At 42.1% G+C, this 15,780-nt stretch overlaps 1 protein-coding gene across 1 annotated transcript; it reads right to left on the minus strand.

The window, feature by feature from the left end:
* Positions 1–3,217: 3,217 nt before the first annotated feature.
* On the minus strand, positions 3,218–4,117 carry LOC308461908 (vomeronasal type-2 receptor 26-like; the record flags this gene model as incomplete). Its single annotated transcript, XM_080979078.1, has 1 exon — positions 3,218–4,117. The coding sequence occupies one exon, from the start codon at positions 4,115–4,117 to the stop codon at positions 3,218–3,220; it is 900 nt and encodes a 299-aa protein (XP_080835204.1).
* Between the last annotated feature and the right edge of the window lie 11,663 nt (positions 4,118–15,780).

Genomic DNA, 15,780 nt, shown 5'->3' on the forward strand with positions numbered 1-15,780 from the left:
TGCATCACTTTGTCCTGTGATTTGGCTTCCCTAAAGAAGCAGTGTACACCATTTTTTCCAGCCTAGGAGGAACGGTCTGAATCTAGACTGCAGATAATAATAATAATATAATAAAATTTTATTTATATCCCGCCGAAGCTGGGCTCAGAGCGGCTAATAACAGTAAAAGTAACACAGTTTACATAAAATCACAAGCTATTAATTGAAATACGTTCTAAAATCAATTCATAATCAAATTAATGGCAACCATTGGACTAGAGTTCTATGAGGATTACCAAAGGAGGGGGTCAGACTGTGCCTTGGCCAAAGGCCTGGTGGAACAGCTCTGTCTTGCATCCCTGCGGAAAGACGTCAAGTCCCGCATGGCCCTAGTCTCTTGTGACAGAGCCTTCCACCACATCGAGGCCACAGTCGAAAAAGCCCTGGCTCTGCTTGAGGCCAGCCTAACTTCCCTGCAGTCTGGGACCTCCAAGATGTTTCTGTTTGAAGACCGTAAGGTCATTCATGGGATATACCAGGAGAGGCGGTCCCATAGGTATGAGGGTCCTAGGCTGTACAGGGTTATAAATGTTAAAACCAGCACCTTAAACCTGATCCTGTACTCCACTGGGAGCCAGTGCAGCTGGTATAGCTCCGGGTGAATGTGATCCTGATAGTTAATCCAAAAGCATCTATTGCCGTAGCTGGTAGACAGGAAGCTGGACCTGCCAATGTAATTATTTTTGTAACATCACAAAATCATAGGCAAGGAATGAACCTACAAGGTCAGCAGGATATCTAGAGTTGAGCTGGTCCCATCCTTTCACCGCTTCCTATTTCGTTAGTATTGTGGGATCCTTCAGTCTCCCACCTATGTAACACTGATCATACATGGTTTGCCATCACATTAACTGAATGGTGGCAGCAGTTCTGGATAGCATCCTTGCCTTATCAAGAAGTGGGAGCACTGGATTATAGCATCAATACACCAATGGGATATCAGATCCACACAAGGCATGATGGAGAACAGCAACAACTTGGAAAAGAGAGATGCGACAAACTTGGCACCTCAGTTACCGCTCACGCCCATGTGCCCGCTCTCACTTAAATATATTGCCCCCACCTCACTGAACAACCTTTGACCTGAAGGCTTAAAAACAAAACCTCACTATCCCAGGGGGATCTTTGTGAGGGGGATAACCAAGAAGTTAGAGTCTCAAGCAGGTGTTCTTTAAATAAACAATAAAGATTTATTTTTAGAACAAGGTAGTATAATACAACTGGAGAAACTGAGGTTACTTCAATAAGAATACACTACTTCACTTCAATTCGCTTTCAGAGGTTTGGGCTTTATAGTTTGTTTCCTTTCTAAGGCGGTACTTTCCTTCAGTTACCCACCCCTTTAACAAATGCAGCTTCTGAGGTACTTTCAGTAAAAGTCTTAAGGGCTCATCCCCCATCTGCCTTCACTGGGATTTGGAAGTCTCTTCTTTCCTCAGAAGAGTCTCTCCCCTCCAGATTAGTTGGAGACCTAAGTAGACTCATTTCTTTCAGCTCCTCCTTCTCCTGTCTCACCCTCAGTCTCCCAGCAAGATCCGGTCCGATTACTTCTGCAGGACATTACACTCAGTCCTTCACTGTACACTCAGAGTGGATGTTTTATTCCAGAACCAACTCTCCCTCCTCCACACTCCTATCCTATCTCCCTAACTCCCAACCTCTCCAGCCTCCCTCCTCAACCACCTCAACTCAACCCCCCTCTTAACCACACTCTAACTCCATCTCCCTCAAAATGTGTTCCTTTTAAACTCTCCCTCCTGGAACCACAGCCAATCAGAGGCTGCCGTTCTTTAACCATTTACTGGCAGGAGAAAAAAGTAAAAAGAAATACTTGTGGAACCAACGTTTCCATCACAACAGACACAACATTTTATAGGGACTGGAAGAAACACCACGGACAGAATAACTGCCACACACAGGAAGAACAAGGATATAGTTTGAGTGCCTCATTTTTAGTTCTATGAATCATTTCATGTGTCAACACGAATAGAAGTTATTAATATTGCAGTTGTTGCATAAAGGATTATTATTCTGACCAGAATATAATAGAAAGTATTAAGATTTTGGAATGTAGAAATAAAGGAAATCATCTAGCATGTGGGGGGGACGGGACCTTAATTATATGATTCGGTATTTGAGTGATTAGTATTAGTATTATAATTTGGTATTGTTTTAATGACGCTATTATTGGATGGTAATTGTAAATTAATAAAAATTATTATAACAGAAATAATGTTTTCCTCCAGATATTGTTGCATATCTCTGCTACTTTTCTTTCTTAAAACTATTTAAAAAACAAGGGAAGTGGCTGTTGTAAACTTCTCCTCCTATTCCTCAGCTGCCTTGTGTGAGAAAGATAAAGAATGTAGAGCCCTTAACTATTTCACAAATGTTTTTTGTTTCTGTGTTGTCTTCAAGATGAATTTGCAGATTCCATGAAGTAATTGATAAGAGACTATTTATTAACAATCATTCATACAGTGCATGTACAACATTGAACAACTGAACTTAACCATTTCTAAATGAAAAGGCTGAGAGTTTTGCTATTAAGATTCCACTTGCTTTAAATATACAGTAATACATGACAGGGTTGTATGGAGTGTTAGGGAGGGGTAGTAACTCTACCGAGGAAGAAGTTGTGCTCCTTCTGGGGTAGTTTGTCTACCTCAGATCCCAACCCTGCCCTCAGTTCTCACCTGTGGCTCCTAGAAGTTGTCAGCATTCAACAGCAGCCACATCCCATGAAACAGATTCAACTGGTTCCCTAAACCAGGTGAGGGCAGCCAATGGGTCTCAAATTCTCAGTGAGTTAGGGAATTTCTCTGCATGCAAAGACAGGATATAGCAGATGAGAGCAAAAGTGGGCCCAGTGCTCAAAAAGGTGGTTACTGCAGGTGCTGTAGAAGGAAATGAGGGGCAGATGGGTCTTGTAAACCTTGGAAGGGAGCCCACCTAGGAGAAGGAAATTTTGAACCTAAACCTCCATTGCTTTACAGCATTACTCATTTGTGAAAAAGGCTTTGGGAGTAGAACCTGAGGAAAAATCTGCACCCATTGCCTTTGGGAAACTTTGGCAGACAAAAAAGTTAAGAAGCAAATTTTACACATATCCAGAGTTAGGACGCGTAAAGTGATACCAGCCAGCAAGTCCCAACAGAACCACAAATTCCACTGTCATTTATAATTTTCTTTGTGTTAGCTGCTCTCTGTTGTTCAGGTCAGGTCTCACCACAATAATGTAGCATTTAGGGGTGAAAATGCAAGCCAGTAACCCAGCACCAGAACCAAAGATGGAGAAGATCTCCACAGCCACCATGTATTTTCCTCTGATGCTCAGGTATGTTGGAATGAAGGAGAGCCAAACACTGCAGAAGACCAGCATGCTGAAGGTGATGAACTTGGCTTCGTTGAAAGTGTCAGGCAACCTCCTGGCTAGAAAGGCCACCATGAAGCTGATAGTGGCCAGGAAACCCATGTAGCCCAAAACACAATAGAACATGGAGACTGATCCTTCATTACACAGAAATATGATGTCTTCAGGCATTGAGTGCATGTCCACATCTGGGAATGGGGGAGAGGTTGCCAGCCAGAGGACACAGATTCCTACTTGAACAATGGAACAGGAAAAAACAATGGAATAAGCCAGTTCTTTGCCTACCCATTTCCTCATATTGGATCCTGGTTTGGTAGCCATGAATGCCAAAACCACCAATATGGTTTTGGCTAAGATGCTGGAGAGGGCCACAGAGAAGACAATGCCAAAAGCAGTTTGTCGGAGAAGGCAAGTCGCCATATTAGGTTTTCCGATAAACAACAAAGAAGAGAGGAAACACAAGAAGAGGGAGATAAGGAGACCATAGGTGAGGCTTTGGTTGTTGGCTTTGACTATGGCTGTATTGCGATGCTTAATGAAGATGCCGAACACTAAAATTGTGATCAGAGAGAATAAAAGTGCAGAGGAAGTTGAAACAATGGCCAAGGTTTCATCAAAGGCTAGGAAGTTTGGAATCTTAGGAATGCATAGATCCTGGCCGCTGTTTGGATACTGATCTGCTGGGCAACTGATACATGTTTCCATGTCTGAAAATACATAAGTAATGTGTGACAATTTGAAGTAACCAAAAGTATTCTTAAGAATTTCACATCACTAGTCCATTTTGCATAGTGTTTTCTACGTCAGAATGTATAAGAGCTTCAAGCCCAAATGCTTTTGTATTAGGTGTATCAAAAATAAAACTTGTGTATCAATTCTGGAATTTTCTACATAGGTGACATCTTTTTTTACTGTCCCCCTGCTTTTTCTTAGAGCCACATAAACAGTACAACAAAATAAATACATTACATCTGAAATTTTTGGATCTCGGAAAAGCGAGTTTGATAAGACTTTCATCCTATTGTCAAAAACCTAATTATTCGAAGAGAAAACACCACTTCTATTCCACCCTAATTTTGTAGAAGATGGAGGTAAAATATATTAAAGGTAAAGGTAAAGGGACCCCTGACCATTAGGGGTTGCGGCGCTCCTCTCGCTTTATTGGCCGAGGGAGCCGGTGTACAGTTTCCGGCTTATGCTGCTAGCATGACTAAGCCACTTCTGGCGAACCAGAGCAGCGCACAGAAACGCCATTTACCTTCCCGCTGGAGCGGTACCTATTTATCTACTTGCACTTTGATGTGCTTTCGAACTGCTAGGTTGGCAGGAGCAGGGACCAAGCAGTGGCAGAGCACCCTGTCGCAGGGATTTGAACTGTTGACCTTCTGATCTGCAAGTCCTAGGCGCTGTGGTTTAACCCACAGCGCCACCCGTGTCCCCAGAATATATTAGCTTCCACTTAAAAAAGAAAACTTCAAGATTTTAAAGATAAAAATATATTGATGTTATCTATAAACAATGAGAAGAACAAATCTGTTAATTTAAGCCTTCTCTCCTGTAGCAGTTTAATGTCAACAAAATTCCCAGGAGCCCAGAGGTACTGCAGTATCTTAAGATGTCATCTCTAACCTTTCTCATTTGAAATCATTCCTTCTGCACATGGATCACAATCATAGCAGCAAAACTTCCCCCCCTCCTTCTTTTTCTTCCCGTAACCAGGATGGCAGTTGGCATTACATACAGAAAGCGGTGGCACCTATGCAAAGAGATAGGAAGAGTTTAATATTATGATATTGTTTTGGGGAATTTACAAAATATCCACTATTAGGTGATTTAATAGTAAATGGGGGGACTAATAGCGTGAAATTATCCGTAGGTACACTTATTCTTAAGGAAATCAGCCCTGATCCTGAAGCTGAGACTCCAATGCTTTGGCCACCTCATGAGAAGAGAAGATTCCCTGGAAGAGACCCTGATGTTGGGAAAGATGGAGGGCACAAGGAGAAGGGCCGACAGAGGACGAGATGGTTGAACAGTGTTCTCGAAGCTACCAGCATGAGTTTGACTAAACTGCGGGAGGCAGTGGAAGACAGAAGTGACTGGCGTGCTCTGGTCCATGGGATCACGAAGAGTCGGACACGACTAAACGACTAAACAACAACAAAAACACACAAGTGGCACATACAGTAGGGTAAAAAGCTGCTGTTCTAAGCATCATACAAGCTTAAGAAGATGCCAGTATTCATGCCTGGACCATCCAACCTTATAGCTGTGTTTGACTCCATCAAAAGGCCAAGCCAGGGGTGAAATCACACCGAATTCTGTGTGATTTGACCCCTGGTTTGGCCTTTTGATGGAGTCACCACCTAACAGCATTTGCTTCAAGGAGTCCACATGGTGTTCCTTTGTGTGGCACAAGGAATTAAAGGTAAGCCATTATAGTGGTTCTGCTCCTACCTGCAGGGTCATTACAAGAAACTAGCAATAGGAAATCATTCCATGACTTTTGGGTAGTGGTTTCCTGTTAGGCCACATCCTGTCTCAGAGAGACATGCTTTCGGGTCCTATGCCTGACCTGTTCTGGGAGGAGTTGCATTCCATTTGAAGCAAGAGGTCTGGGAGCACTCCTCTATTCTAACTCATCACTAGTCTGAAGTGGTTTCAAGTGCTAGTGAATTTCAAAATGAATAATGTGTGAAATGCTTTTGCTACATCCCATTTTGTGGATAACCACAAATACTGGGTTTTCAGAGACTGTGCCTTTATTTCCATACCTTAGTGAAGCGTCTGTGCCATTTGATTCTGTCTTCATTAATGGTGAGCTCTTTGCCCGGAGGGGCCTGAGGATCCAACCTGCCCACTTTGATTCTGACATAGGAATTATTTGGGAAAGTGACCAAGTTGGTAATATCAAAGCCAGCTGCTAACTCTCCATATTCATTTAATGCAATTTCATCCCCAGCACTGTTGTTGAATGAGATTCTCTGCAGGAATGAGTGGAGCTAAGTGGAAAGAGAATTGAAGTTAAACGCTTCAGTTCACAATGGAGAACATCCATATTTTAGCTGTGCATACAGGAGGAGTAGGAAATCATGAATTTGTGCCAATTCAACTTTCAACAGACTTGCATAAATATATTATGAAGAGATGAGACGATAGACCTGCTTGCTTGAGACCAGCCTTTGTCAAGATCCAAGAAAGGGAAGGGATTTGAGAAGTCATGTAAGAGAAGAGATGGGAGCTTATGTCCTCAAAGGATAGGAGTGCAACATGAGAACATCGGACTGGACCTTTCCATAGTTTATAGAGTGGATTTGAGCATGGTTGGATGTTGGATGCAGAGAAGTGATAGGGAGCAGCAGCTGGGGAACCCCCAAGGGACACCCCAAGGAAAGGAGGCTCAGAGCCAGGGGATTGGTTTTGGGATGACAAGGAGTGGTCAGTGGGAGAATAGAAGAAGAAGAAGAAGAAGAGTTTGGATTTGATATCTCGCCTTTCACTCCCCTTCAGGAGTCTCAAAGCGGCTAACATTCTCCTTTCCCTTCCTCCCCCACAACAAACACTCTGTGAGGTGAGTGGGGCTGAGAGACTTCAAAGAGGTGTGACTGGTCCAAGTCACCCAGCAGCTGCATGTGGAGGAGCGGAGACGCGAACCCGGTTCCCCAGATTAGGAGACTACCGCTCTTAACCACTACACCACACTGGCTCACTAGGGACACACTCACCACACTAGGGAGCAAACTGGGAGGAGGAGGTGTCAGAAACAGAAAAGGCAACAGGGTTAAGGGAGCAGGAAGAGGCAGTGGCAGATTGAAATCCAGACTCAGAGGCAGAAGAGGAGAAGAGAGAAAAGCAGGGTCTAGAGATAGTGATCAAACAGTTGCCAGTGTCTTCTGGGGACCTACCAGTGAGGCCAGAAACCCCTGGTAATTGGCAGACAGGGAAAGATGAGGAGTTGGCAATGGGGCCTTCCAAGATGTGCTCAGGTAGTGGCAGCTCCCTGATGGGCTGCTCTTCTGTTTTCTCTTCGATATGAGGATTCCTGCAAAAGCCAGTGCCTGGGATTGGGGTCCTGGTTGTTCTCCCTCAGAATTATGTGCCCAGGGCCAATGGGCCCCAGGCCCCCAACCTTACACCACTGGGTAACTAGACAGGTAAGAGAGACAGAGAGAATTGGGGAGGGATATGGGGAGAAAATGGAGGGGTTTGCAGTGTGAAGGAGGTGGTTGGCACAGCTACAGTTACCTGCAGTTGTTGGTAGTCTGTTGCTTCTGAAAGTCTGTGTCATTTAAAGTCCGTTTAGTATCATTATAGGAAATATTCTAATTCCCATCTTTCATACAATAAATTTACTTAAGGTTTATTTTTAATTTCTTAAGTTTTATTCTTTTATTTCTTTACTGATGATTAAATGCCAACTCACATAATGTACCAATGCAGTGAATGTTTTGTAACAGAGAACAATACCTGCCAAGGATTTGCATACCGAGGAGAGAGTTTTCCCTTAGCCCCTCTTCTGTTGCGGATGGCTCCAGCCAAATGCATGCTATTTAAGGCATGTGCCAAAGCATAGACAGCATTATAAATACTATAGCTGTGGCCAGTCATGGTCATTTCAAAAAATGGTGCAGGAAGGCTCTCCAGCATCTCCTCTCCAGTACACATGGTTGGTGAGAGAGTGGTATTTGGAAGTGAACAACTGAATGCATCTTCCCAGAAATCTTGGATAAAACCATCTGCCTCTGTCCAATGAGGACGTATACTCCGAAGAAAGTCTTTAAAGTTGTGAATCTCCTTGGAGTGAATTGCAAAGGATATAGCACCATGGAGCATTCGTATATTAACATTAAATTTTTTTTGAAGGCTATATAATATGAAATCAATTTGGGTAGTTGTAATCCATACTTTTCCTTCATGTGACTTCTTTTGAGAAAATAGTAGCTGAGTAAACTCCATTACGATAAAAGCATCTGCCAACCATATACTAAATCTACTTCCTCCATGTAGAAGAATTGCATTAGCTTTGCTTGTTGTGAAAATTGGTAACTTAATCTTTATGTCCACCATTTCTAGTAAGTTACTGTTATAATGTATATTGGGTTTAACTCTTTCTGTGAATGCTGAACAGATTCCATTCTTGAAAAGCATTGGCTCAATATTCTGCAAGAAACGTTCCCCAGCTTCATTAGCTGGAGTGATGAGCCCAACCCATTTCCATCTGAAATGCAGAAGTAACTGGATAATTCCCTGATACTGAAGGTCTTCATTGGGGACCATGCGGTAAAAGGAAGGGAACTTGGTTCCATAATTTATGGCTGGTTCAAATGAACCGTATGAAATCTGGAAAAAGCAAAAGCCACATGTTTTCAAGTGGAAAGAAGAACTCATGATATTCCAATTTATTTAGATATAAACACATGCACGCACACACACTTAAATATTGAATATATATTGAATCTATATCCGAAGTTTACCAAGTTTAGGGAGAGCACCAACCCCAGCTTGTACTTACTGATTGTATCCAAGAATAGGGGAGCATTTGGGGGAGGAGCTTCCGGCAAGCTGCGATGGAGGATTGCTGAATTCCATCACCGCTGTATATTCTGGAATCAGAGGCTGAGATGGGAGTAATCAGCCACCCTACATTCCCCAGGCTGGGGAGTGGCAGCTCATCCGCAGATCGCCCAACACCCCAAATTCAGAAGGAGGGGCTGGGGATGGCTGGATGGAAAGCCCGGAATGTTTCTTGGCAACTCTTTAAAGTCACCACCATTTAGCAGCAAGCTTCCAGTTCTTTAGACGAAAAATTGGGTTTAAGTTTTGGACATGATCTTAGTGAAGGGGGAGAAACTGAGGTGCTAAAAAGTATTAGCCACTGAGGGGAGAAAGGGGGAGAAACTGAGGTGCTAAAAGTATTAGCCACTGAGGTGCTAAAAAGTATTTGAATGGAAGAATGATTAACATCTACGTAGATTTCGTTGACGCACAGCGTAAATTAATAGTGCAGAGTTTTTAAAGAATAAAAGCTTTACTGAGTTAAAATAAACTTCTTCATAAACAACATGGTTCCAAACAGTTTGACTCAGATTACATACAGACTCTGTTCACAGCTAAAGCAGACTGACTCTCACATCTTACAGAGAGCACAAAGTGAAACTGGCTACTAAGTCACATGTCAGAATGACTCAACAGTTAGCAGTTAGGCCTGAATAACTTTAGCTATTGTGCAGTCCCAGCACTTCCCAGCCTGCTACATGTTGCACCCTAGGGAACGCTTTTGTAAATAAATCAGACAAATTATCCTGTGATTGACAATAAACCAACTTAATCACATTACGTTGTATATAGTCTTTAACACTGAAAAACTGGATCGCCACGTGTTTTGCACGTGCTGAAGTGTTCCCTAATTAGCCATTGCGATACAAGCTTGATTATCCTCATAGATTGTCACAGGCTGTTGCACTTCATATCCCAAATCATTTAATACCTGGGTGTACCATGTGACTTCCTTACACACTTCAAATAATGCAGAAAATTCTGCTTCACATGTAGATGTGGCAACAAAACCTTGCTTTTTGGATTTCCAACCAATTAGTGAATTTCTACACATGACCACTAGACCGCTGATTGATTTTCTCGTGGATGGAAATTTGTGAAGTCATTGTCCACAAACACCTGCAAATCACTTGAATTAGCTGCAGATAACTTTATACACTTATTCTGTGTACCCTTCAGATCTCAGTATTGGCTTCAGAGCAGCCCAATCATGTATACTAGGCTTAGTTACTTTCTGCTTAGAATACCTACACAAAATGAAATATCAGGCCTTGACCATTGGCTCAGGTACAGAAGAGATCCTATTACCAACTGGTATAAATCTGTTTGATCAAACAAAACATCACTTTCAATCTTTTGAAAATCTACAGTCATAGGAGTTTGCACAGCATTACAATCCTGCATTTCTAGCTGTTCAAGCCGACCTTTAATCTTTTGCTCTGGGCATATTAAGAAACTTCCATCTGCTTCTCTGCCTATTTGGACCCCTAAATAGTGACTTATTGGTCCTAGGTCTTTCAGTTTGAAATGTTTTTCCAACTGATTTTGCCTAGAATTAGAATCGGAATGATGCAGCTCCAATTAAACGAGCGGCCATGACCGGAGGTAGATCAGCTTGTCAAATTAAATGCAGTGCCTTAGGGGGATAGGTGCCTTTTAATATCTTACTTAATATTTGCATTCCCAGTTTTATATGGCAAAACCTTCCCTGGACAGGTTAACCATTTGAAGGACAGCTGGTCTTAAAAGCATTGGGCAGATGCATTGCTTTGATTTTATCTGGACTGACTTGGCTGCTGCCCAAGGTGAGAAGATTTTTGGACTAGCTTGGCAGAAACATCATTCTGTGAAGAGACATGGTGAACATACAGAGGGAACTCGGGATGTAAATTCCACACAGAATATATTGTTTTGTTTTAGCTCGCTTGTTCAGAGGCTGTGAAATGTAATGAGGATTAACATCGAAATGATTTATGGGAACTATCGTGAAAATTATGAAAGCAGCAGAAGTATGAGATGATCAGAACCACCTTGACCTCAGAACATGGGAAGATACCTCCAATTTTTTTTATAATTTGGCATAATATTTGGACTGTTTGATTGTTGAATAATATGTATAATTTGGAATATTTAATATGGTTGGATAGGATTGTTAAAGTGGAAAATTTAATAAATATTATTTTTTAAAAAAAAGAAGAATAGGGGAGCATTTATCATGGCTCATGTTAATATACTAAGTGGATGATTAAGCAAAACTCCAAGGTGTAAGTGGAGTGATAGAAATTGTTGACCATGTACTTTTGATCTGTAAGCTTTGTAATGATCGTAGGGAGCGGTAGATTCTCTACCTACTAAGAACTCTCTCAGGAAGATTTCCTGGGAAATCCAGAAGATCTCCATTAGATTGTGAATACTATTCATCTCTGAGCACTATAAACCAAATCATATAAAATATCAATAAAATACTGTACCAGCACTATTTCAAACAACTAAAATGAAATACAATGCAGGAGAATAGCACAATGCTGAAACCACTATATAAGGCTCTGAAGTGACAGATGAAAAATGCCAGAACAAAGCAAGAAAACACTTTTTCAATTAGCCTCTGAAAATGAACAATGTTGATTAACACCATACTTTGGGAAAGGACTGTCTTGATTTTTAAGGGGAGAAACATTTTTAGTTAATGTGTTCTCGGCTATTTTTGCCTATGAAACCAATGTCAATGTCATATGTTCAGTAGCTCACAGGAAACCAGTGCAGTTCATTCTGGATTGTTGTATATGAACCAGTCTAGTTGCCTCCTTTACAAACCTCGCAGCTTTGGGGAAGTCTTCTATTACATCTATTAAACACAAATTGCCCTTCTTACACACATTGTTGGTTATGCATATTATGGCCCTTTTACTTTGTCTATTTCCCCACTCCATATTTATGAATCAGTAGATTCCTAATGCAAGGAAAGCATGACATCTCTGTTTTTCAAAATCCATATTCTACCTGTGGCATCTTGAAAAGACCTAAGACGTTTGCCATGCACCAGGAGGTATCAGAGCTGAGTCCCCCAATGACTCCTATGACATTTTTCTGGATGCCACACCTGTAGTTGGGAACAAAGTGACGTGATTTAAAGAGCAGGTCCAGAGTGTTTCGGTAGGTCATCTTTGAATCATAATAGCTATCATAGATGTGGAAGCCGAGAGAGACATTGGGCAACATCCTGGGATTCTCGTTGATCTCATCAACAGCAAAGACCAAAGCCAGGATTTGCTGGTAGAACTTTGTCAAAACCCTACAAATGAAGTGAGATTTTGTTTGATAGGGAAATTAAACAGTGCACAGAATCTAGATAGGAGAGATTCACCTGCCTGCATATAGAGGATAAAGCCAGCAAAGCTTATTTACTTATTTGGGCAATCTAAGAATATTGAGTAATTTTAAAAGCTGTTGCATATTTCTTTATATCTTCAGCAACCCATATTTGTTTTCGCCACCTTGAATACTTGGGTATCATCAAAAAAGTTGAGTACTATACTACTTGGCTATATGCTTTTCCTATTTTTAATGCCATCTCTTTTCTCTTTCTCCTACTCTCTTTTCTGTCTGTCTTTATAGATTTGGTGTTTCTTTAAAGCTTATTGTTCATTGACAATATGCACATAGTCTATATGCACAGAGATTTCTAATAAAATCTCTCCACACATTTAAAAAATAAAGTTCTAAAGCAATCCCCCCTTCAAATCAATCAAAGTTATTTTCTGTCAGATATAAGGAATAATTATAATAATATTAATCAACGGTTACTTACAGTGGGGCATCAATGAAGTCCTGGGAAGGGTGTTTCTTGAAGGAAACCGTGCGGACTATGTAATAAATATGAGATGCCATTGCACCAATGACCAGGTCTCCTGGCTCATACCACTCGTGTGGAACATGAACAGGATGATTTGTTGTGCATTTAGCACTTTGTCCTTGGGACACTATATTGGGGAGCAGCAGAAGCAGCAGGAGCAACATCCTGATGGCAAATACCCTTGTGGGCATGGACTCCCCTGCTTCTCTCTACAGTATTATTCCTCTCCTCCCCCTGATCTGAACAAGACAAATTGGGTGGCAGCTGACTCAGTCAATTTGGCACTTTAACGGACATGAATCCACCTAATTGTTAGCTTGAACACGGTCACAACAGAATGCCTTGGATGCCAAACAAGATGCAGTGGTTTGATATGAAAGAGGGAAACTGATAACTGATAAGTAACAGAGCGCAGCCTAGTTGTCTATGGAGCACAGAGGAGCTTATAATCATTTCAGGCTTGCTTGTTGAGTCTTTTTTCCCACTGTGACATCTAGAGGTTCAGTCAGGTAGATTGATTATTGTAATTTTAGTAATGATAGGGGAGAGAATCAGTTGCGCTGTGCTTTTTGATTCTATGGCGCATAAGGAGTATGGGAACTGCCAAAATATTACTATTACTATTTTTTAAATATATTTTTTAATTGATTTTATTGATTTAGAGAATCACTTGTGCAGTGTTTTTGGTTTCTATGGCACATCAGAAGTAGCGGAACTGCCAAATTATTACTATTATTATTTTTTAAATATATAATTTTATTGATTTACCAATATTGTTCCAAAAGTGACGTCATCATAACAAAACCAATTTTATCTAATTAATGCAATTATGAATGCCAATTATTCAAATGTCAAATGATATGATTTATTTAAACGTATCCCCTTGCATGCTAGATTTGATGGCTTCATTCTTCTTGATTATTTCTGTGTTTCACTATGTTAATAATTTCCATTGCATTCCATGCACATATAATAATCTCTTATATAACAGCTGCAGTCTTGTGATTTCTGTTTGTGTTGGTATATTAGGTAATTTATAAAGTTTGAAGTGAGGAACTCTAAATGTAGTCCTTATTCTTTCCTGCGTATGACAATATCCCCCTATGATGTTTTCCCGTCCATATACGATGCTGTATCCTTCATTCCTACAAATACTCTCCTCCCTGGAAGAGAGGGGAGTGGTTGTGGGCGGGAGCCCGAGCACCGCCCCTAGCAGGGGGCGGTTGCCCCCTGCCTCCACCTCACCTGGCTGGCGCCCACGCCCCCTCTGTAGGCATCCAACCAGGTGCCTCGGAGGGGGCGTGTTCAGCAGCCTTATGCTGCGGTGCCAGCCTCTCCCTGGCCTCATTCTTCGCCGTCGTCTCGTAGCGAGTCACCCACCCTCCACTCCCTTAGAGTTAGGGCTTAGGTCATTGGCCTTGCTATGGACCTTAGGTTGGTCGCCCTGGTTGTCCAGGGGACCTGGTAGGAGTTTTTCCATTTGGCATTAGGCTTTTTGGTTTTTTCGCCTACCTCGTAGCAATCGTCACAACTTTTGTGGTATTGGTGGGTAGGTTAGGCATTGGAATAATGTGTTGTGGTGTGTCGAAGGGCTAGGTGTGGCCATCGCCTATGCCTTCAATTTTGGGGTATTCCATTAAAGGAATCTGGCGGTCGTTTGTTCTGTCCGATGCCTGCTTGGCGGGAGGCCATGGCACGACCCTCGGTGACATCAGGGGGGAGCCTATAGTTGGATTAGCATCAACAGGCTCCACCTACTGGTGAATAAACCCACGTGTTTTAGAGATCCAATGCCTAAGCCAATACCTTTTCACTGCTGTAATCAATAAAGTTGTGGCCTTTCCATGCCCATTAACCTTATATCACGTGTCCTTGTGTATTCATTTCACATCGCGGGGGTCGGGTCCTTGAACCACAACTGTTGATGGTTCCTATCATGGCCTGTGATAAGCAGTTATTCCACAGGTTCCAAAAGTCACTGCATCACTTTGTCCTGTGATTTGGCTTCCAGTAAAGAAGCAGTGTTCACCATTTTTTCCAGCCTAGGAGGAACGGTCTGAATCCAGACTGCAGATAGCTAATCCTAAAGCATCTATTGCCGCAGCTGGTAGACAAGAAGCAGGATCTCTTTTGGCAACTGGTCTCCGACTCAATGAAAAACAGTTCTTCAGCCCCCAGCTGTGTTATTCGAGCCCAGGTTTGGGAGAACCACTTCAGAAATATATTTATGGAAAATCCAAACCTCCCTTCCAGCTTACAGGATGATGACAGGGCAGAATTGTCACTGCTCCCTAATTGGAGGACGGTTACTGTGGAGGAAGTCCATACATTAATTGGGAATCTGAAGAGTGGAAAGGCTCCGGGGAAAGACTTTATCCCAGCAGAATTGATTACCTCAAACCAGCACTGGTGGGCTCCGCTTCTGGCAGCACTCTTTACAGTAGTAAATAACTCGGGCAAGGTACCATATAGCTGGAAACATGCTATAGTAGTTCCAATCTTTAAGAGAGGCCACCCAAATGTACCTTCCAATTATAGGCCAGTTAGCCTGCTCTCAATAATTGGGAAGCTGTATGCCCGTTTCCTCAGTAGCAAACTGACAACTTTTCTAAATGAACACAATATACTATCTGAAGCCCAGGCAGCTTTTCGTGAGAACCATTCAACAACAGACCACTGTCTAATGCTGTCCTTCCTAGCCGAGAAGTATACCAGGCCTCTACAGGGTAAACTCTTTGTGGCCTTCATGGATCTGAAATCAGCGTTTGACTCCATCCCCAGATCCCAGCTATGGTCCAAATTAAGTCTGATTCTGCAGGACAAACGACTTCTCTTTCTCATAAAAGCCATATATAATGGAACCAAACTGCAGGTCCGATGCGGTCGACAGGGACAGCTATCGAACAGCATCGAGATGACTAGGGGGGTGAGACAGGGTTGTATTTTGGCCCCCACATTG

This window comes from Podarcis pityusensis, assembly GCF_964106645.2.
Source record: "Podarcis pityusensis genome assembly, chromosome: 13".
Lineage (NCBI taxonomy): Eukaryota > Metazoa > Chordata > Lepidosauria > Squamata > Lacertidae > Podarcis > Podarcis pityusensis.